The sequence below is a fragment of the Xiphophorus maculatus genome, chromosome 1, assembly GCF_002775205.1.
Source record: "Xiphophorus maculatus strain JP 163 A chromosome 1, X_maculatus-5.0-male, whole genome shotgun sequence".
In the NCBI taxonomy this organism is placed as follows: domain Eukaryota; kingdom Metazoa; phylum Chordata; class Actinopteri; order Cyprinodontiformes; family Poeciliidae; genus Xiphophorus; species Xiphophorus maculatus.
In genome coordinates, this window is record NC_036443.1 from 6,412,935 (window position 1) to 6,435,261 (window position 22,327).

General features: G+C 40.4%; 1 protein-coding gene across 6 annotated transcripts in view; it reads right to left on the minus strand.

Moving 5' to 3' along the window:
• Positions 1-22,327, minus strand: part of prkcz (protein kinase C zeta) — a 106,480-nt gene that overhangs the window by 41,261 nt on the left and 42,892 nt on the right. For 2 of the 6 annotated variants that reach the window (XM_014473697.2, XM_023348413.1), the window contains 5 exons: positions 15,182-15,267; positions 6,488-6,619; positions 3,555-3,645; positions 1,775-1,830; positions 1,478-1,696 (listed from right to left, as the gene is read on the minus strand). In XM_014473697.2, coding sequence (XP_014329183.1) covers positions 1,478-1,696; positions 1,775-1,830; positions 3,555-3,645; positions 6,488-6,619; positions 15,182-15,267 — 584 coding nt within the window. Of the gene's footprint in view, positions 1-1,477; positions 1,697-1,774; positions 1,831-3,554; positions 3,646-6,487; positions 6,620-15,181; positions 15,268-18,016; positions 18,119-20,900; positions 21,258-22,327 lie in introns of those variants that run through there. The other 4 variants (XM_023348454.1, XM_023348504.1, XM_023348340.1 and 1 more) reach the window with 4 other exon arrangements.

Below are 22,327 nucleotides of genomic sequence, written 5' to 3' on the forward strand. Positions count from 1 at the left end.
CAGACATGGGTTCTAAATGAACATGGTGAGCTGAAGCTGTCAAAAGTTTACAGTGAGTTTCTCAATAAAGTCAAGAGAAGAAGACGCATCTTGCTGTCTTTAACCCTTGTCCTTCACTGCAGGGAAGTGAGCCGGCATCAACTTCTCAAGTTTCCTCTGAAATGAATTGCCCCTGCCCTGTAGCCTCAAGTTCAGCTCACCTACATGTGAAGTAATGTCAACCAAAAGGCCATACTGTTAATCTGTTTCTCATTTTCTAGGAATTCAGAAAACTGTGTTCCCTTATGACATTTCTTTTACCTCTGCCAGAAAAGATGTTATTTCCCTCCCGATGGACCAGGAGCGTGCCAAAGCCCTGCGTTTGCTAAGCTGTCTCACATTGTTGTGCAGCAGAAGGTTATCGGCATTGGCATGGACTTCTCTGAGGAATTCCCTCACCCTGTGATGCTGGTAGGAAGAGGATAACCGAGGAAAACTGATAATCTTCATTATTGTGTTCATCACCTCATCATGCTCATCTGACAGAGAGGCACGGATGACCCACTTTCCTGTCCGCTCACTATCAAATAAAGGTCAAAAATCCTTTAAAAAAAAAAAGGCAGTTTGAGACCATCTGAGAGAGAAAACGCGGCGCATTATCCTCCTGAGCCGAACATCTGAATGCTGCAGATGAGACTGAGGCTCATTAGACTGGGCAGCTTTACTTCAACCTGTTCTAGTCCAGTTCTGGTGAGTCTGTTAGGACCGTAGCTTCACTTTCCTGCTCTTAGCTGACAGTACAGTAGTGGCGTCCATCGTTGTCTCATGCTGCTGAAGCCCATCTGCTTTCAGGTCTGACATGTTGAGTGTTGCCACACAATATTCTGCATACTCTAACAAGTGGTCATTTCAGCTACTGTTGCTGTTCCAGCATGCAACCCAACTGTACTGAATTGTGTAGTAGTATATGTGTATAATTTGAAGTTGGTGTTGGCAGCAATACTTAGTAAGGACAAATTTTGTGGACTAAAAATGTAAAGTTAGTTTCCAACAAAATAAAATGCTGGTTATTTCAACATACATTTAGTGAAGCCGAGTGTGGGATTGTTACAATTAAAATTAGACTTTATTGTTTGTCACTGAACAGTGAGATTAAAATCCGCTCCAACAGTACAAACAATGTAGGGAATATGTACAAGATAAGCATAAATATGGTGATATTTACATGATTTACGATATTAAATCAGTTAAATTTATATATACAAACACACATAAACACATAACCACCGTACGATTAGTGTGTGAGCTTTCGGGGTGTTAAATGCTTTTGGGAAGAAGCTGTTTTTGAGTCTGTTTGCTTTTGTTTTGATGCACCTGTAGCGCCTCCCTGAGGGCAGCAGGTCAAGTATCATCATGCCATAATAAAAACTTGAGTAGCAGGAAGATAAAATATTCAACAACAAACACAAGCTTCTGCTAATCTCACGGCCTCACTCACCTCATCATCATGGACCAGCTCCTTCTTCACCACTTTCATGGCAAACACCTGCTCATTCTTCTTTAGCCGGACCAGCAGCACTTTGGCGTAGCTACCTCGCCCAATTACCCGGATCAGCTCAAAGTCGCCCAGACCCAGAGTGGTGCCTTGGGACAACTTGATGCCGTCGATGCCGTCCACTACAGCCTTGATGTCCTGCAGAGGATTGAGGTCAGAGTCCTGTAAGTCGGAGGATGCAGTACGATGAGTTTTGGTTTGGATGCTTTAAGTGAAAGAGTGGCCAGGCCAATCTCTCACCTCCGTCTCTGCATCTCCCCTTGTATCCACTGCACAGTTGTGTGGCAGAAAGGATACTGCGAAGAACGGAAAAGAGTCACACGGCAACGTAAACATGCAATCCTGTTTAGGGCCAGCAGAGGGAGAAACATAATAACAAACAGAGTTATGGGAAAACATCAAACCAAGTGAAACCATGCAGCTCTTTGCAACAGCAACTCCAAACAAACAGTCAGTCTGGTTGGCCCATCAGAGCCCGTTTAACAGGAGCATCAGCTGAGCAGGAGGCATGTGGGCTAAAGTAGTTAGATAACCGCTGAGAGTTACATAAGCAGTGATGATGAATGTGAGGTGAAGTGACCAAGGTTTAGTCTTTTTGACAAAGAAATTCTGTTGTTGATGTTAACAGACTCTTCTATCAGGGGGAGTCTAACCCCGATGGTTACATCCTTCCACATGGTTCATTCTCAAATTAAAAATTGTAAATACTACCTTGAACTTCTCATGTATTATAGATACACAGAGGCTGCAGTGGGAGGATCAGGTTATGGACTAACTGAGATAACACATGTCAATGTGCTTTACATCAGTGGTAAGTCTCATATTTTTTGCTCTAACACATTATAGGCTTAGAGCCAAGAAAGGTTACCCCTGGGGGCCCAGGTTACCCCTTAAGATGACATCATTCTCACAACTTAAATCTGATTAAGCAATTCTGCTCAAGTGCTTAAACTGTCGTTTTTTTACCAAATACGTTTTGACTCATTTAAAGAAGCTTCATTTCCTTGAGTAAAGCTTTTGGCTGCTCTGCCCACCTGAGATCATTTCCCAAAGTTCAAAGTGAGATGATTCAGATACTTATTTTTGGAAGAAAGTGCACTTGGGGATAATTGCAAAACTATGCTGTGTTTTGCTAACCTTTCAAAAGGTTAGCATCATAGAAAAAAATATATATGTTGATATTCACATGGAAGTCTTTTAAAACTACCTCAGCCTAATTTATTCATCCATAATGAACATTAATTCCATTTTGGATATTTTTCACCTTATTAATACCATGTGGTCACTTAATTTCACAGTTAAGAATTAAGCAATCATTGAACTAATTGAAAAAAATTATCAAATGTATTATACATTAAGCATAAGAAATCATCAAGTCCTGAGACGGATCACTGATCAGCCACAACCAACTCATAATTATAGGAAACTGAAAGCTTCCTTAAATCTGTAAGATAAATATTGATCTTTTGTTTTATTTTTAACAGACCAATATTTTAAAACTACCAAAGCTAAAAATATACAATGTATATTATGTTGCAATGTATGAATATTATACAGAATACATTATAAAGTTGATTTATTCAGCATCAGAAGCAGGAAAAGAGTAAACAGGGTCACACATTGCTTTAAATGGGCAAAAGGCAGCACCATCTAGTGGGTGAACATAGTAATTAGAAATATCATAATTAATTAGTCCTAACACAAATAAAATAATTAATTATTTTAGCTTAAGATCCAATATGGTGTTTTAGTTGCTTTTCAAAGAAATGTTTTGTCCTTCGGAACAACTGTCTTGGTTTAGGTGTAGCTTAGCTACTTTGAGCTGATTTGAGAAACTAATGAAAGATTTTTTTCACAAAAATGTAAATAAATATCTTGGTAAACATGAGCTACTATCATTCTGCACATTTCAAACTAAATGCTCACCAGATTGGTTAAGGGTTAAAACCTTTTTAACAGGGTGAAGCAGCAACACAAACACGGTCGGGGATAACTTCTCCTTAAAGAAGAAATGTCTTACTCCCGTCTGCGTCCTCCGTGTCATCCGGTGGGACGTCCACCTCCTCTCTCTTGGCGTCTGCAGGGGGTTCCTGTGATGGCATGACTGGATCCTGAAAAAAGAATTTCAAAACTTCATCTAAATATCCACCGACGTGATCCCCCAGATATCCAGTTACATGTCCTTGGATGTTTTTACACTCTTGGTGAAGAGTATGCTGAATCACATCAGCAAGGACCGTGGACGAAAACTGCATTTGTAGAGTTGCTTCCACACAAGTAGCCTAAGGAAAGAGAACGTAGGACTCCCTCCGAAACAGGCATTCAGCTTTCTGGGGCCACAGAGTCACTAATCTGCCTCTGAAGATGACATGCTGGTCAATATTCAGACAGCGGACACTGAGCTCACTGTCAGAGCTAGCATTATTGACCACATTGATTTTCTAATCTGGACTTCTGTCTTCAGATTGCTGAGCTTGGAATCTGCTCTGCTCTGTGGTCAACTCGACTGGCCACGTGGAGCACGCCGCTGTGCTGTAGTGTTAGCTAACTTTACAGAGGATGGAGCAGGAAGCTGAGCGCCACAGTGACCGCTTAAGACACTGCAGGACACGTTCTACGCTTACTGACAGCCAAACAGTGACTGGTGATCACTTAGACCCATTAGACAGTATTAATAACACATTAAGAAGTTTAGTAGGTGGTAAAAGAATTTTAAAGTGGGGTTAGATTAGAAAACATCTCACAGAGCAAAGTTGAGTGTGTCATCCAAGAAAGATAGAAACCAAAACATTGACCAGCTAATCAGTCAAGATGACTAAGTTTCACATGTAAAGAAGTAAACACAGGGGTATTTTTTTGGCCAGACAAATAAGGAGCACTGCAAAAAAAGACTGGTTATTGCTCAAACACAGAAGAAAAGCTTCAGCTCCACCTTGGATACCGAGAGGTTCAAAGACTGTCGGTTACCTAGGGGCCAAAAATAATCGGGCTCATTTTCTAGCTGTGTTGCGACAGCCTGTGTGTACGGATAAGCCAACAGGAATGTAGCTCAGGGTGGCATGTGGATCCATACATTAGTGACACACAAAACAAATTCAAACAGAAGTCAAACGTGCCAAGTTGCTCTCCTTCTCCAAAGCCACGACCTGATTCCTCCCCGTTATTTCCCATCCGCGTTAAAGAGCACAACAAAACGACCTGTTATGCTTCGCTCGTCTTAAATAGCACATACTGGATCATGTCGCATCCCGAATTGTGCAACAGGCATAAAATGAATCATCATATGTGGACTGAACAGTTTTGATACTTACACCAATTTTTTTTTTTCTGCCATAATCCAAGAGCACACATTTTCAATTTGAAAGCAGGATTTCATGCCTTTTGTTCTCAAAACTTGTAATGTTTGCACTCAAAACTCCTCTTCGGGCTCAGACATAGTCTATGCTCGGACTCTCAGCTTCCTTACGAAACATTTTCTGCTTGCTTCTGGAGCAAAAATGCACCGTCGCCTGGAAACCTCTCAGCAAATAGAATGAAAGTGTTGTACTGTAAGTGTGTAGATTGATCGATTGTAGTAACCTGCGCCACCCACTGGATGTAGGGAAAAACAACGGCCTCAGCTTTCTGCTCCATGTTACACATCTGCTAGCAGTGTGCTGATCGCTAAAAGCTTTCTGATATTAGGCAGGAGTTTGTTCACCCAACCAACTCCCTACATCCAGTGGGTGGCGCAGGTTACTACAATCGATAGTAGCCACACATGCACACCTGCTAAAAGGAAACAAACGCACCTCGCAATCTCGCTTACGAATGATTCTCGCTTACAAATGATTCGTAAGCGAGAATGACTTGCTTACGAATCATTCGACGGGAGTAAGACGCTCTGTAAAAGCGTGAGGAGAAAGGTTAGAGCAAGATAAGTTTTGAGAAGAAAGACGAGAAGTCCTGCTTTCAAGATGAAAATGTAAGCAAAAATATTAAAATTTTTGAGAACAAAAAAAATTGAATCCTGCTTCCAGACTAAAAATGTGTGCTCTCGAATTATGGGAGAAAAATTCCCCCATACAGTTTCAGCAAACTGAATGTAATAAGAGTGTGTTGCTAGGTCAGCTCCATACTGAATTAGCCTAGCAATTTGAAGCTCCAAACTAATTTCATTTGGAGCAGTGTCCACTGGTGAAATATTTTATGCATGAGGAAGACTACCAGATGTATACAAGTTAGATTTGGGGATGGACCAACTTTTTCCCAGTAGAAGAACAGTTGTACACAGAAAACAAGACCAAAGGAAGGGATTAAAAAGCAAACAACAATTGAGAAGGATTAAAATGATTGTATTTCCTTTTTGGCAAAGTTTATTCTTGAAGATTTCATTCTACATGTAGTCTTCACACTGAGCCTTGAGCTCTGTTTTTAGCTTTAAAATATCTTCTCCAGTTGTCCCACGATGGGGCTGTGAGCATATCCCGCTAATGGAGGACTCCTTTAAGGGAATCTCAACAGGTGGATGGTCTTTGTAAAAGACCTGAGGTCTGCTTTGTTCTGTGAGGAAGGGTTTTTATTTTGTAAAAATTTCTTCTTATTGGTCTATATTAACCAATCAGAAGACAAAACTACCTTGGTGCAAAAACTTTAAGGCTCATATACTGAATGCGCCATCCTTGGACTACCTCAATTAAACTTACTGCTAATCCTAGAGAAAATGTCATGAGTGAAACGTCTTGGAAAGCTAAATCGTATGCATCAAAGAACTCTGCGATGCTACCAGAATTCTGACACGATGCAGGTTCAACATTCAACTTGTTGCCTTAAGATCAGCACGCAGTGCTTTGACATGTTGAACTCCACGGCGTTTTCTCACTCAGGGAACATATCCTCACACTTTCTAACTGTGTGAAACTTGATTTCAGACCGGAGTGTTCCGTCGAGCCCATATGCAAATGAATAACTCACCATAAGCCTTTGGCAGGTCTGAGGGAGGAGTCTGTGACAGCGCTTATGGACCAACAGTTTGCAGCTGATACACTTGTAGCCCTGCCCGCCCAGCCCCCATATCCTTTCGCTACAGTGGCCACAGTAGGCTTTCTGGAAGACACAGACACACACGAGCACAGACCAAACACGCACACACATTAGTTTCTCGATCACTGCTGAATTTATTCATCAAACACAAGCAATAATGTTAAGAAATGACAATAAATGTAAAATCAGGCTTTTAAGGATCTATTTGCAAAATAATATATCAAATTAATTTCGTGTTCTTCCTCTTTAGGTTGTTGATGGGTTAGGTTCACAACAAAAATTCTCCTCAGACACTTTATTTACAAAGTAAACTGGTCTGGTTGAATTATTGCCACGATCTGCCAGGATCATCCAGTAATCAGATTTCGATTCTAATACACCTGCATTCTAATTAAAGTCAACTGATTTTATCTTAGTTCAATTCAGAACGGTGAAATTTAGCAACTAAGTCCTTTAATATCTGCATGCTCTTCATGTTTTAGAAACATAAAACATGAAATATACAGTTTCAATACTGTACAGTGATGTGTACATGTACACCATGACCATGCAACAGTCCACATGATTGTTACATGGTGTATGTACATGGTGTACAAGGTGCACTTATTCCAGTACATTTTGTGATAGGTGTTTCAGTAGGTCTAATCAACACTGGCTGAAGCGTATGAAGTCTAAATTTAAAAAACTCAACTTTGCAAAAACATATATTTTAACATGCTTACGGGTTAGCTTATTTTCAGTTTGGCTTAAACTATAACTCATGTGTTTAGAGCATCTTACGCTACATTTGTTTGGTATACAAGCTGTTGTAGTTTCGATGATGCAGAAATTCACAACAAAATGGGAAAAAAAAATTTCAGATGTTGCAGCTGTCTGTCTCTTCTTTAGATTGGACAGCTGTTGGGATCTGACTTGCTGGATATCAGTCTTTTGCTCTGAACTGGAGGTTAGAGGTTAAACTGTAGATTGTGTCTCAGAGCAGGAAAGGTTATATAAAATTGGACAAAAGTTCCTCTTCCTTATCTTCCCTATACTTTTATCTGGTTTGCAGTATGATCATAGAGTTCAGATTCACTTATTCTTACACATCTACTTCAAGGCTGCGTCTCAGTTACATCACAAGCTCTCCAATGAGTTTGCCCATTCCTACAGTTTCTGTTGCTGGCTATCTTGTCTTGTGTTTATTTATGCTACATTAGTCTTAGCTTCGACATGTTCATGACTCATCAAACCACAACTCCTCAGAAAGGAAGCTGACACTTGAAATGCGGCGCACGGATCTGGCTGTACCAGTACCATTCGTTGACAGAGGCTGTAGAGAACAAAGAGCCTCAGTCACTGCTCTGTTCCAGTGAAACTTCAAGAGGCTACGTTCACTCATGCAAAGCCAACTCTGAGCAGATGTTAAGCGTACATTTATAAAATATTCATAAAGTTTTCTACATCCCTTCTCTGCAACACACAGGAATGCCCTGTGGAGTTAAAAGATCCTCCTTTAAACTTTGGCCTGATCAATACAATAAAAGAAACATGTTGGAAAGTCTGGTCTGTTTTCCGTAACACCCACAACTATTAGAAATAGATAGTTATTATACAGCGTTTAGAAGCTTCAGTCAGTAACAAGCAGTGGAGAATAGCAGCTACTCTGGGATAAACATTAAAGGATGATTAAACACTCCAGACCAGATTGAAAACAGCTTGTTGCTTCAGGTAACAACAAGGTATGTGAGACGTTTTTGTTATGAGAAAATAAAAATGAGCCTCTACTAATAGTGTACACCGTGTTCCAAATTATTATGCAAATTGGATTTAAGTATCATAAAGATTCAATTTTTTGTTGTGCTCTTAAATGTATAGATGGTATTGTGTGTCAGGACTCTTTGAATCACTATAATTAATTTCAGAGAGCTGGTTGATTAGTTTGTCTGGTGAGCTCAATTAAAGGAAATCTACTCAAGAAGGATGTTCCACATTATTAAGCAGGCCACAGGTTTCAAGCAATATGGGAAAGAGAAAGGATCATTGGTCGGCCCCTTCAGAGTCCCTGAAGGTGTAAAAATGACCTCAGCAAAGTAGATGGACTTTCTGACTGATCACTTTCTTTCATGGTTCAAAAAGAAGAGCCGTACCTTCAGTAGCAAAATCATCTTCATGCATGACAATGAATGCTGCAAGGAATACCACTGTGTCATTGGCTGCTATGGGCATAAAAGGAGAGAAACTCATGGTGTGGTCACCATCCTCCTCTGACCTCAACCCTATTGAGAACCTTTGGAGTTTCCTCAAGCAGAAGATCTGAGGGTGGAATGCAGTTCCCTAACCCTACCCTAAAAAGGTTGGGGACCACTGATGTAGAGGACGCATCTGAAACACTTTGATCTTGTATCGTTAACAGGTGCTGGAAAAGAATATTTTCCCTCTGTAATATAGTCAATCTTTCTGCCCTCACATGAGATATTTTGTGGCCTTTGTGCTTGTTTGTCTGAGGGAATTTTTCACAGTAGATCATCTTTAAGAGGTGGAAGACTAAATTCTGCCAACCTCATTATGTTTTTGGGATGCTTTCAACGTAAATGACACCGACGGGGACAGATAGAGAGAGATGGAAAGGTGGAAATAGTGCTGAAAGATGAGGGTGTTGGGTCTGGCAGGAAAAAGGGAAGGAAGGAGTGAGAGAAGAAGAGGGTGGAGGTTGGAGGGAGTCTGACCTACTTATGTTTGTCTTATTTATATGCGGAGGACAGCAGAGGGAACCAAGCAGAGGCTGCAGGCTGACTGAGATAAATCAACTGCGCTAAAAATCCACTCGGTAATTTCTACAAAAGAATAATAATTTAAGAAAAGAGAAAAGCTTCTTGTTTTCATTCTCAACCAAGCTCAGCTCAGGTCACAACTACACATCAGGTAGAGGCTGGCTATGGCACTCATTACCGCTAAGGCTAACCAGGAAAACTGTTGTTCCCAGACAGGAACTACACAGTTTGGGCAGAAGACGTTCAATATCCACCGGCTGTGTTATTAAACAGGTTAGCATATTAAAATTGATCCTGAATTGTTATAAAAGCAACCAGAAGACAAATTATACGCTAATATCAAAGAGATCAAAAATAATAAGGACTTGGAGGGGAAAAAACACTATTTTCTAACATATGGAGATCAATATAGACAAATCAGACTTTAATTATTTTAATGTTCATTTATGATGGAATTTAAAGGAAGGCAGAAGACATGACTCTGAAATGTGTGAGTTCAGTACTTTGACAGTTTATAGTGAAGACATGTAAAGAAAAAATGACTTGGACAAGATCAATGTTAGCCTCAGGATGAGTGAAATCGAAAGGAAATCTTTTGAAACACCGGAAACAAAAAAAAAAAAAAAGGTTTTACAGCCGGGTAGTGGAAGTACAACAGCTGTGTGTGTGTGGATGTTTTTCTGGGTTTAGCTCTCTTATTTCTAGTGAATGGAACTCTTAACGCTGCAACACACAAAGACATTTTGGACAATTTCATGTTCTTAGAGCTTCTGGAAATGTCAATAGTTTTCTTAGCCTGACACAAAACAGTTACATTAACAAACTAGATATATGTGACACACCACAAGAATACGAGAAACCAAAAGAGCCTTACTTGTTGATGACAAAATCCACGAGAAAGATACCAGTGAAAGAAAACACACCAGGACTACTTATATGATTGGAGCAGTTAATTATTAGGTAGTTATTGCAAAGTAATTTAAATGAAAAGCTAAGTTAACACCCCCCAGTGGCTAATCAGGTTTGGGGAAAATTCTTTTGAAAATTTGACACTTTTGTTTGCAGAGTGTCAACATTCAAATGACCATATCGTCTTCATTTTTGTGTGTGTGTGTGTGTGTTTGACATCAGTAAAGGTTTAGAATTCACATTTTCAGAATCTGTAAATAAATCCCAGGGAGACTTGTTTCCTGGTTTTGTTCTGGCCAGTCACATATGTGAAGAGCTTGTAATAATTTGGAATTTGTGTGTGTGTGTGTGTGTGTGTGTGCTTTTTCAGTTAATTTAGTCTCTGTGTTTCCAGCTGTCCCTCGTTTTCGCTGATTACCCTCTATGTATGTATGTAACCCCACCTGTGTCTCCTGCTCCTTGTCGGACCCTGTCCCGTGTCCAGTTCCAGTCGTGTTAAGCGCTACCAGTGTCTGAGTTCTTCGCCTCATTGCTCACCTGTGCTGCCTGGACCTCTATACTTTGTAATCATAATTAAAAACATCATTTCTCATTGCCACCTGGGTCCACCGCGCTTCCATCCTCACCACAATAACCACAATTCACGACAGAGCTGATGTTTCAGTCAGCAATGCTGACCTCTCCCACAGTTTTAAACAGGCATAGAAATTGGTTAACAAGGTAAAAATGTTTGACTAAAAGTCTCCAACAACTGGTTAGGCGTCAATCTCCCACACTTCCACTCTTACATATATTTCTACCTATTATTGGCAGAAAGGCTCAGTAAATTACACTCACTGAAATATTTTATTGACTAATTGTGCAGCTGTTCATTTAACACCAAACAAAGCAATAAAGATTAAGCTTTTTAATAATTAAGAACCTTGTGTTGACCTTTGTTTCACCATGCTGTGTACAGCTTTAGCAGCTCATTTGCTAAAGATTAGCATGAGAGGTTTATTCTTAGGCTTATTATGTAATAAATGGTTATAATGACACAGAGGAAGATGAGAGCAGAAAGTGCATCAGTCAGACTGACTGTGTATATGAGGTTTAATGATATTTACAATGACAAAAACAACATGGTGGTCAGGTGCAAACTTTAGTAATGAGGAGAATATTTCTATTGGCTTATACTGTATTTACATTCAGACATAAAAACTGGACCAGGAACAGTTAAAGTGCCTTATTATGTGTCATCTGTAATTTGTCATTAATTCAACAATAGTAAGCAGGAAGAAATTGCTTTGTTCCCTTGACAAAGCAGAGGGAACTACTGGATAATACATTTTCTCTGAAGCTGTAGTTGTCCTGCTGATAGAAACTAACTGTCCTCCAGGATTTCCCTTTATTCTGCTGACTTCATCTGACCGTCTACATTTAAAAGCCTTTCAGGGCCTGCTGCTCATGCAGCATGATGCAGCCATCGCTATGTTTCACTGCAGGGATAGTGTTTGCAGTGTTGATGAGCAGTGTTTGATGTCTACCAAAACATTGTCTTGTCTTCCTAAAAAGCTCCATTTTGGTTTCATCAGACCAAAGAACTTTCTTCCACAAAATCCTGGAGCCTCTTCCCGCGTGCCTTTTGGCAAACTCTAGTTCCAGCATTGATTTCTCATCCCTACACTCCCATAAAGCTTTGGCTGGCAACAATCATCAGCTGACGCTTTTAACTGCCTCAGCATAGCTTTGGTGACCTGGTGTCTTCTCTCACTAGTCGTGCTGTAATGATAGCCAGGTACACTGATGAACCACTGAATGGACCTTTCAGAACCAGCTGTCTTTATACTTGAATAACTGCAAGCACGCTCTCTGCACTCTGCTGATCTTTGCTCCACTCACTGTAAGACTAATAGCACCAAAGAAGCCTAATTATTTTGACCATGATTGATTTTTAGGAGCAGTAAAATTGTAAAGCAGCCTAGGGGTGAATACTTTTTTACAGGAACTGTATCTGCCACTGCCTAAGGGGCAAACTGTAGGAAATAACCCCAACATGCCACAGCCAAACCTTTTAACAACATTAAACACAGACGTGAGGTCTTTTTCTGGCAGGTGGAACCTGATCTCCCTTCAGTGCGACCATGCTACTTAAGATCTGAAAGTAGCATGCTCCATTTCTTCCAGTGCTGTAGAAGATCACTTACATCCTGTTTGAGAAGGCAGGATGGGCAAGTGGAGCCTTTTAACATCGTAGCAGGGAAATGATGGAAGCTCGCGTCTCAGAGACGAGGCATCAGCTAAACAAACCACAACTAGGTCAGCATGAATTATGGATCAGCAGTCAGAAAGCTCAGCTGTAGATCTGACTTGATTACTTGCGATTTATAATTCAATGGCAATGTGACCATGACTGAATGTGCCGCACCTTCCCTACAGATAAACAGGAAGAGTCCTGTGTTCAGCTCACATTTAGAAGCAAATAATTGTAGTAAGGACTTGACTTGTAACAGATTCTAACCAAACATGCAGTTCTCTCCCAACGCTCCTGGGATGTACAGGACACAATCCTTTCTTCATGTAGCTACTGAGTTACAAATAACTTTTCATTACAACAACAAAAGCGACCTGACCTGACTGAGAAAATTTCATCTCCATCAGATCTGAATGCTGATTGGCCATATGGGAACTCAAAAATCCAGCCTTATGTGAGAGCACTGCATACACCACACTTGGCAAGCTATACCAGGCTGCACTGACCACACTGGTATAGCATGTCAGTGTTATACCAGCACATCTTCTACGCTACTACATAGTGACGGAGAGTTTACGTATCAGTGAGGAAATAAAATCGAGAATATTCCAGCTCAGTACAGAAAAGGCAATGGAAAATATTTAGCACATTTTTAATATCTCTCTTAAGTCACAACTGGAAGAGCATTCATAATGATCAGAATGTGCAAATCAAAGCTGTAAAAAAGCTGTAAAGATGCACTAATTTTTCGGTAACAGTTTATTAGACGGGATGTGCATAAGACTGACAAGGCACTGTCATAAACATGACATGACACCTGTCATGAGCATAAAGGAGTCTTTATGAATGTTTATGACTGTTGTCATGAAGTGTCATTCTGCAAATAATGACACTTTTAATGCAGTGTTGCTCTAAAAGTTGCCTTGAAAGTCCATTAAAAGTGCCAACTTTGCATTAAAGTGTCATTATTTACAAAATAATGCAAAGCTGGCACTTTTAATGGACTTTCAAGGCAACTTTTAGAGCAACGTTGCATTAAAAGTGTCATTATTTACAGAATGACACTTCAGGACAACAGTCAGACGTTCATAAACACTCCTTCATGTTCATGACAGGTCATGTTCATGACAGGTCATGTTTATGACAGTGTCATGACAGTCTTATGCACATTCCGTCAAATAAAGTGTTACCAAATTTTCTTAGTGCATTTCTAAATGAGACTGCCTCTCAGCTGAACTGTAGATGAAAAGTTATTTTGCAGAATGCTGAAATAAACTTTGGAGTAACCAGTTTAAATAATAAACTGAACTTGGGGGGGAAAATACTCTCTATATGATTGGATTGAATTTACTAAATATTTCTGGACACAAATTAAATATATTTTGTAAAGTACTTTGAGATAGACGTTGTTGTGAACAAATGATATATATGCAATTTGAACTGAACTTTTCTACACTATAGTTTTGGTTGTTTTGCACCCGATTATTTTAGGTATGTAAAGGAGTCGTCAGCCACAAGTGTAGCTTGGGATGAACTGGCAATGTACAAATGTGGCAAAGTACAAGTCAAGTCTTAAGTCTGGCCTTTTTTTTTTGTCTCTGGAATTAGTAAATTGACATCTGTTTATCTCTGCATTCATACTGTCCAACACTTCATTATATATTGCTTTAAACCACATTTTCTTCTCATCCTGAACAATTTTTAACAACATTGAAAACCATTTTCTACATCCATATTTAAAATCTTTGCTCTCAATTCTATATAGTGAAGATGTTTAAATTTAAGGTACAAATTGCAACATCGTGAACACGACAAAGTCTAGTAGAGAAATAAATGAGTAATTTATTCTGAATGAGTCAAACAATCAATCAAATTTTATTTGTATAGCACATTTCAGCAGCAAGGCATTTCAAAGTGCTTTACATCATATCAAACACAGAAACACAAAGCAACATAGAATCAATAATCAAAACACAACATTAAGTCAGGTTCCATCAATAAATTTGTAATTGATTACGTTTCAAATACAATTCCAAACAGGTGGGTTTTTAGTCGAGTTTGCATCCATAGAAGGTTTACCTGTTACACCCCTACTGTGTTATATGGAACAAAATACCTGTTGCTATTTTTATTCCCACTCCCATGAACTAAACAAATAGTGATTTTATGATGACATTTTCCGCTAAACGCAACAGGAAGTACTTCTCCAAAGGTAAGTTACACTATTTTGCTTTTAAATGGTCCAAAATCCTTTAATACAACGTTTATTTAGAAAAAGAAATTCATGTGGGCATCATTATGAAGCTACAGCTAACATCAACAGATTGCTATGAGCCATAATAACCCATCAACACCACTGGCTAATAATCAAGATCTTCCTTTCACAGTGCAGCAGCTGCAGTCTGCAGCTCAAACAGCAGCTAAAACTGGTACATAAGACTGTCTGTATGTCTGCACATTATATCAATATAAACAAGCACAAGGCAAAATAGGAAAAAATATTAATGGTTTAATCTGCAGGTTGGAGTTCACATCAAACTCAGTTGTTTCACCATGGGGAAAACAAACAGCACATCCTAAGAAAATTAGTGTATATCAAGCTTCAAATTTTAAATACTGCTGGATTCAGTCAAATATAACTGACTCAATCTTTGTTCACTTTTTTTCCACCAGTTGTCTGCAGCTGAGAGCGAATTGTGTGTGTATGTCAGAGAAAGGTGAGAGACTCACCCTGTTAAAGCTTTTGGCCTGGAAAAGGTGTCCGTTCACTCGGTAGAGCTTCCTCCATCTTCTGGCCCGGCGGCGGTAGACTGATTCTGGAAAACAGATTGAAAAAGCTGAAGAGCCGCAGCCTGGTAGCTTTGCTAAGGCTTTATAATAACATAATAGTATAATATTTTCCATCATCCCACTACAATAAATGCTTTTAAAGCCATTTTACTTTTCATGATGTCTATGATGATTTTATCAGTATGAATCAGATCGTATTTAAAGCACATTTTGCTACAAGGTTCCTGTATCTTTACTGGTTTATTTTCTCGCAGAGACGTGTTTGCCTTTCAGCTGAGTTAGATGTGTAGCTGTAGTTTGTTGAAACAGCTATTATGCTGTACAATAAGTAAAAAGCAGGATGTAGACATCGAGCTGCTGAGATGATCTCCCAGTAATAATTCATTAGCTGCTCTCCCAGACTTTACTGGTTTCTTAGTATGTCTGGCTGCTGTTAGTGGTACTATGATACATTCCTCCAATAACTCATTTTCCCCTCTGTTGCCATGGCAGTCAGACCATATATCTGCCAGCTATTGTCAGTGAGGATGTCAGGATGACATGGTCTTCTAATAAAAGTGTTACAGCTAGCTCAAGATCAAAGCTCACTGTGTGATGCTTGATGAAACTGACTGAAGCAAAGCAGCAGGAAGAAGATGCTGACACCTCACAGTTTTGTACCTGCGTGCCCCAGAGTGAACTCCAGATTTTCTGATCATCTTCTTTGAGCCAAAAATGTATTATTCCACCTCTGGATGTGAAGCATGACTACTTTCTTTTTCAAAAAAAATAAAACTCATTCCATCCCATTTAACAGCCATCTTTCATCCCATCTTTGTGGCTGCAGCTAGTCTGCAACTGCAGCCACAAAGATGAAGTAAATAAACATGACACTTTATCCATGGCTACAGTCTGGTGTGTAACAATATGACCCATTTAGATTCAGCAATCTAAGCAGATTAGGTTTTTAGAAGATTATATGCTGCATGATGCACATGCTGAAGTTAAAGGTTTTGGGTTTCTGGTTGTGTGACGAATGTCCATGTGATAATAAATTCTGTTTCTATCTCTGTGATTCAGGGTTGGTGAGATCAGCATGAAGGATCAGGAACAGAAGCAGGCCACCTGAAATCAGTTCAAGTCAGACTGTCATCGTCTTAGTTCCTTGTTCTCTGAATAGAAGTGTGAGATGCTACACCTTCTTACATCTCATGCTAGATAATAATAATACATTGCATTTTTAAAAAAATGAAATGACAAAATGATAAAATCACTTGGATAGAAAGAGCCAAAGGCTTCAGGTAGAATAAGATAAAAATAATAATAGTATTAAAGCACTAGCACAACCACTAAGAATAAATCTGTTATTAAAGTCATCTAAGTGACTTTACATTCAGGAAATGTGTTGATCTCTGTGATTCTTACAATCCAGAAAACATGGGTGAAATCATGGAGTTAGACAAATCAAATGAGTCACATACTGAATTGGCTAAAATATATTTGGGCTCTGCCAGCAGGATTAGAGACACTGACATTCAAATGGCAGTCAAGAGAAGGCGGGTCCCTGCAGAGGGCCTGTGGAATGTGAGGGAGGGTCCGTGTTGACCACTGTGGTCAGGGAAACATGAGAATCTTATCCAAAACACACAGCACACACCAGAGTTAGCCAATCATTTAAACAAACTCACACAGACAAACATCATGGCACACAGGATGGGACTAATCAGACTGGGACCGAGTGGGACCGTCTGACACAAACACACCAACTGCGTCTGATTGAGGTGAAGCTTTACAAAGCTGGCAGACAGCTGCAGGTCTGTAGAATCTGTTAGTCACCAGAACAACAAACAGGAGAAACCACAGCTCCCTGTGCATCCTCCTGAGACAGACAGCAAAACTAGACTAACACATTGTGTTTGGCTTCAGACTCCGGTGTAGACACTGCCCCTGACTGAAGGATCAATTGGCTGCGTTCAGCATTAGTGGTGAGCTGAAGATTCAACTGGAAGACGAAATGCTGTTTTCCTGCAGGTTATTCAGGAGAGCAGGACTTACAGCACTTAGTCCGGTTCTGTCCGCTGTGGAAGATACTGAATTTGGAAATCCTGGGAGATGCTTGATTTTCTAAGAGGTTTAAATCTACAATCTCTGGGAATGTAAACAGACACTGCTGTTCACATGTTACTCATTGCTGTTTAGGCCGGATGGAGCTAGCGCAATTGGACCTAGCATATGTCATTTACCCAGAAACCATCCGTCCGTGTGAAAAACTTTTATTTAAATTGAAAAACCAAACAGTTCACAATGTTTTTACTGCAATGTCTAAACTGAATAAAGTAAAGTCTAACATCACAGCTGATTGTGGATCCATTTAACTAAACTCGCAGATGACGGTTTGGTGACTACAGCTGTAAACATCGCTAACTATACAGGTGAGCTGGTAATAGAACCCAAACCCAAACACACCAGAGATATTTCCTCTTTCAGTTCCTTCCTTCAGGTTTAATCAGATTATCTGTTGTTGCTAGAATCCGCTCTGTTCCACTTTAGTGCAGTCACTTAGAGCACAAGTTCTGTCTTCTCCACTCCCACCCCGAAGGTCAGAAATGCTGATGATCCTCCTACAACACGTTTGCACTTGCCTAACGCTCCTTCAAATCACTGACAAATTTCAGCATCATCCTCAGGAGAACACAACCGCTCCAGTGCCCCACATTTCTTCCAAAGAGCCAGAGAGAGAGAGGGGGGAGGACACAGAGGGAGGGATGAGAACAGGTTAAAGGTAAAATACAACACCTCCAGATGTATAGGCCAACACACAGAGTCCTGCCATTCTCTCTGAAGAGGGAATAAAGACGAGAATCCAGCGTGCCGCTGATGGACTGCAGGTTGAGAAATGAGCCGAGCAGCTGAAGTTCAGGGTGGTACAAGCAAATCTATCAGGACAGGACATTTACAAAGGCTTGACTCACTTCCAGACATTGTTCCTTTCACAGGAAAGTAGCAGCCACAAGTTACTGCTAACAAGACCCGCCCTTTCCCTCACACACAAACACAGTGGTCATGGTGTAACGATGCACATCTTGTGTTCATGTTGCTCTGCCAAAGTACAGCTTCTCGCAAAAATCTTCACACCCAAACAATCTTCAATGTTTGTTAAGTTCCAACCAAAAACGTCAGCATATTTCATCTGGATTTTATGTGACAAACCAACACGAAATAGTGACTAAGAAAATAAAACTTGCTTTCAAACATTTTTCTTCTAATAAACATGTCGAGAGTTTAACCTCCTTTACTCTGACACATCTAAATATAATCTAGTGTATATTTAGATGTACACTAAATGGGGGGTTCTGCGGTCTCTGCAGTTCTTCCACAGCATTGGATGGCAGAGGTACAAACCACCATGTGGGATGGCAGACAAATCAGTGCCATGTGCTGATGAGTCAGTCCATCTAGGTGACACCATGCCAACAGATCTATTGCCATGTTACCCCCGCATCCAACTCACAGCACTGAGCAGTGAGGTATGCATAAGAACAGCATGCGGCGCATCAAAGTGGGCGATGACGCCAGTATGAGCCGATACAGTATGAGAAAATGTTGAAGCTCAACATCAGCGACTTAAAGCAGTGACTGACCTCCACAGTCACTCGGCTCAATCTATTTTAAACTGTTTAATTTATTCTGCACAGTAAACTGTGAAAACCTCGTTTAGTTCGTGAACTGATCCAAACAGTCACAATGAAGACCCCGCCCTCACCTTACCGGTGCGGGGCTGTACATGTCTGGCAGATACTGGCTATACACTCTGAGTGATTTCAGATATGCAAGTCAAAAAAACAAAAAGCAAAAGCAAAAAAAACCCCAATATGAGTTGATATGATCCACCACGCTATCCAATTTCACTTCGAATTTCACTTGCTTTAGAGCAAGTGCGCTGGCAAGTGCCGAGTGCGCTTCAATGGGATCGGTTCAGTTGAAGAGACTTCATTACTCTAACGAAACACAACACAAACATGTCTTGTCTGCCAAGTATAGCGCAGATTTATAAAACCTGACTAACAATGAACCAAAACACACAGCAAAGCAAAACGATAGTACTTGTCAGCCTGCAGGTGTAACTGAGCTGTGAGGAATAAATGCATTGTATTTATTCAAAAATAAAAATGTAATTTGTTTATTTGCTTTTACAACTACTTGCTATGTTATGCAACAACATTCAGTGCTGCTTCAAGCTAGCACTTTAATCAACAGCACTTCTAATAGTTAACTGTAATGACTGTCATGTTCGATTATTGTTGTGGTGGACCAATACAGAGAGGGAGAGGCATCGAGCAGATGGTGAAGATTTAATGAGAAATTGTGATCAAAACAAAATTTACAGCCAACGAGGTGAACACAAAAATCAGGAACAAAACAGCTAGTCGGTACAGGAAGAGCACGATGCCTCCCATCATGCTGCGCGTAGCCTTAGGTTTTCAAAATGCTTCTGGTAGCAAGAACTAGTCATTTAGTTACTAGTTATCGCTAGTCAAACTCTGCTCATAATTCTTATTAAAGTAACACTGTTTTAAATCCGGGGATGCACTGAGAAAGGCAGGCAGGTCAACCAGCCGTTGACCAGAAAGGGTTTGTTTAGCCCTGACTGGTGATTGGTACTGCTGTCCTTTCGGCTCCACCCTCCATAGTGTTGGCTCCTCTAAGAGCTAAAAAGTGCATCAGCAAGTCAAACGTTCATAAAAGCTAGATTTGCAATTAACGACTAAGGCATCTACATTGAAAACAACAGCTGATAAGGTATAACAGCCATGTCTGATGCAGATGCATGCTGGGTGTTTAATAAGAAGTACATTGCTGGTGCACAGAGACACAAAGCAATAACAGCTGGGTTTTATTCATCAAGCTGCTGGCCATCACTGAAGCTGCACCATCAGCTGAGGCATGTAGCTGACAACAACACTACTACTGTGAAATCTCTTCCTGTCAGTTCGAAGGAAACTCCCACAACAGAGTTCTTGTTCACGGCTTCAGAAGAGCGCCAACGCAGGGAGCTGTGAGGGCTTCAGAGGCTGACTGACACGGTGAGCTACAGAAGGTTTTAAATGTGAGCAGACTTTCAGAAGATTCGTGGTGCTGCATGCTCTGAAGAAAGAAATGTCAAGATCAGCAAACACCTGCTAAAAAATCTGATCATCAACACTCCTTCTTCCTTCCACTGCTCAACATTTGATCTTTTAGTTGTGAGAGGAACTCTACTGAAGATGTGGGGCCGGACCTTCAGTAGGTCCGCATCACAGCTTTCTGTGTTTCGCTTTCCTGCTGTTCCTGCAGAAAAGCCGTTCTCTAACAACTGAACATTTTCCTACGGCTCAAACATAAATCAGGCTGATGCATTTAAAGGACAATAACACTCAAATTGTAAAATGAATTAATAAGATAACTGCACCTGTATGTACTGTCTAGTCTTGTTCTGTATGGCCGACAGAGATTCAATCGGCAAGCAAAGAAAACCTGGAGCAGATCTGATCTACGTTCAGCTACAGTGTCACTGTTAACAGACCGAACTGCTTCATTCTCTTAAAGAGTCTCTGATGAGAAACTGGACTGGTCCCAGAGAACCTTTGCTTTAATAAAAGACACATAGCGAAGTCCTCCTGAATCCTCCATGTTCTCCTACCTTTGATTCGAAAATAGAAGAGCAGCGTGAGCAGCATCCCTCCAGCCGGAAACCAATCAGTCCTTCATCCTCTGGATCACCGGCTGACTTTCAGATCAGGAACTCTCCTCCACATCTCTGTATCAGTCTCACAGAGCTGCTTGTCTTTCCGCTCTGCTCTCCTCTCTCCCTCCTCCCCTTCCTTTTTATTCGTCTGTAATCTCCTGAGAAGTGCTCATCTTCAGCTTCCTGCCATAAACATGGCAAGTTACACACATCAGAAAGCTCCTCCAGCTCCACCACTAAACTGTTCTAGTCCTGATCTGGTCGGGCAACTGAAGCTCCTGGCAGAAGGGAAAACTAAACCACACGCCTGAGCCTTTTTAGAGCAGTGTGCAATAGTGTTGCAGTTTCAGCTTCATGCCCACAAGATGGCAAAATTGGTTGTGGTATCTGCAGCAGCAGCATCTGCTCCCTCCACCTTTTAACACAAATATAAACCTTCCTTACTTGTAGAAACCAGATGAAATCTACATGTTCTCACAAAGCAGGTGAAACGAGCAGGTCTAACAGTTCTGTGTACCTCTGCATCACCAAAGACAGCAGGTCACAGGTGACATTAAGCTGTCTCATTTGGATCATAGTTGCTATAAGTTAAAAACAGACACTGCAGGAAATGTGAGAATTCACATTTTTGATGCAAAGTAATGTATCTTTATTCTCTATTAGACTTTCTTGTCAACTATGTCACTGCATTTGCAGGTGCTGTGGAAGGTCATGGACTTCTGATTAATCGGTTTTGTGAATCTGACAGTTTTTTTTTCTCACTGATTTTGTAGCCCAAGGTCAGTTATGCCAAAGTTGTCAGTAGACAAGTGGAAATGTTTGGTTCTAGTATGTATTGACCAACATGATTCGCTATATGGCACTCCAGCATCACAGCCTCTTCGAAGTACCTTGTTAAATTTGATTTTTCTCACGTATGCATCTACATCAGTGGGGAAAATCTGTTTTTGGGGCACTTACTTGCCACTGCTTCAGCAACCTCTGCTGGTATCAAGACGGATTTCCCTAATGACTGACTGAGGGTCAGTTCCTTCACTCTATGGAAATGACGGACACAGCAGAACGGTAAGCTCCAAATAACACTAAAAAGACAACTAAGCTTATTTCAGACATACAGTTTGTGTTGCTATTGACGTTCTAGTCATTGGTTTGATCGTTAGCGCTGTGTGCCAGCTTTTAGCTGCGTCCTTGAGGAAATAACTCTATTGCATGTTTTGAATATAATTATTTGGCTTTGTTTTCTTGCCGTCTTTGTCTAATGCATTCCATGACCTTCTTGAAGCTTGCATAAGCTAAATGTGGATGCTTGTTTACTTCGTTCATATTGTGGTAGCATTCATATTTTAATAGGGGTCTGGCATGCGTGCACACAATATTTAAAA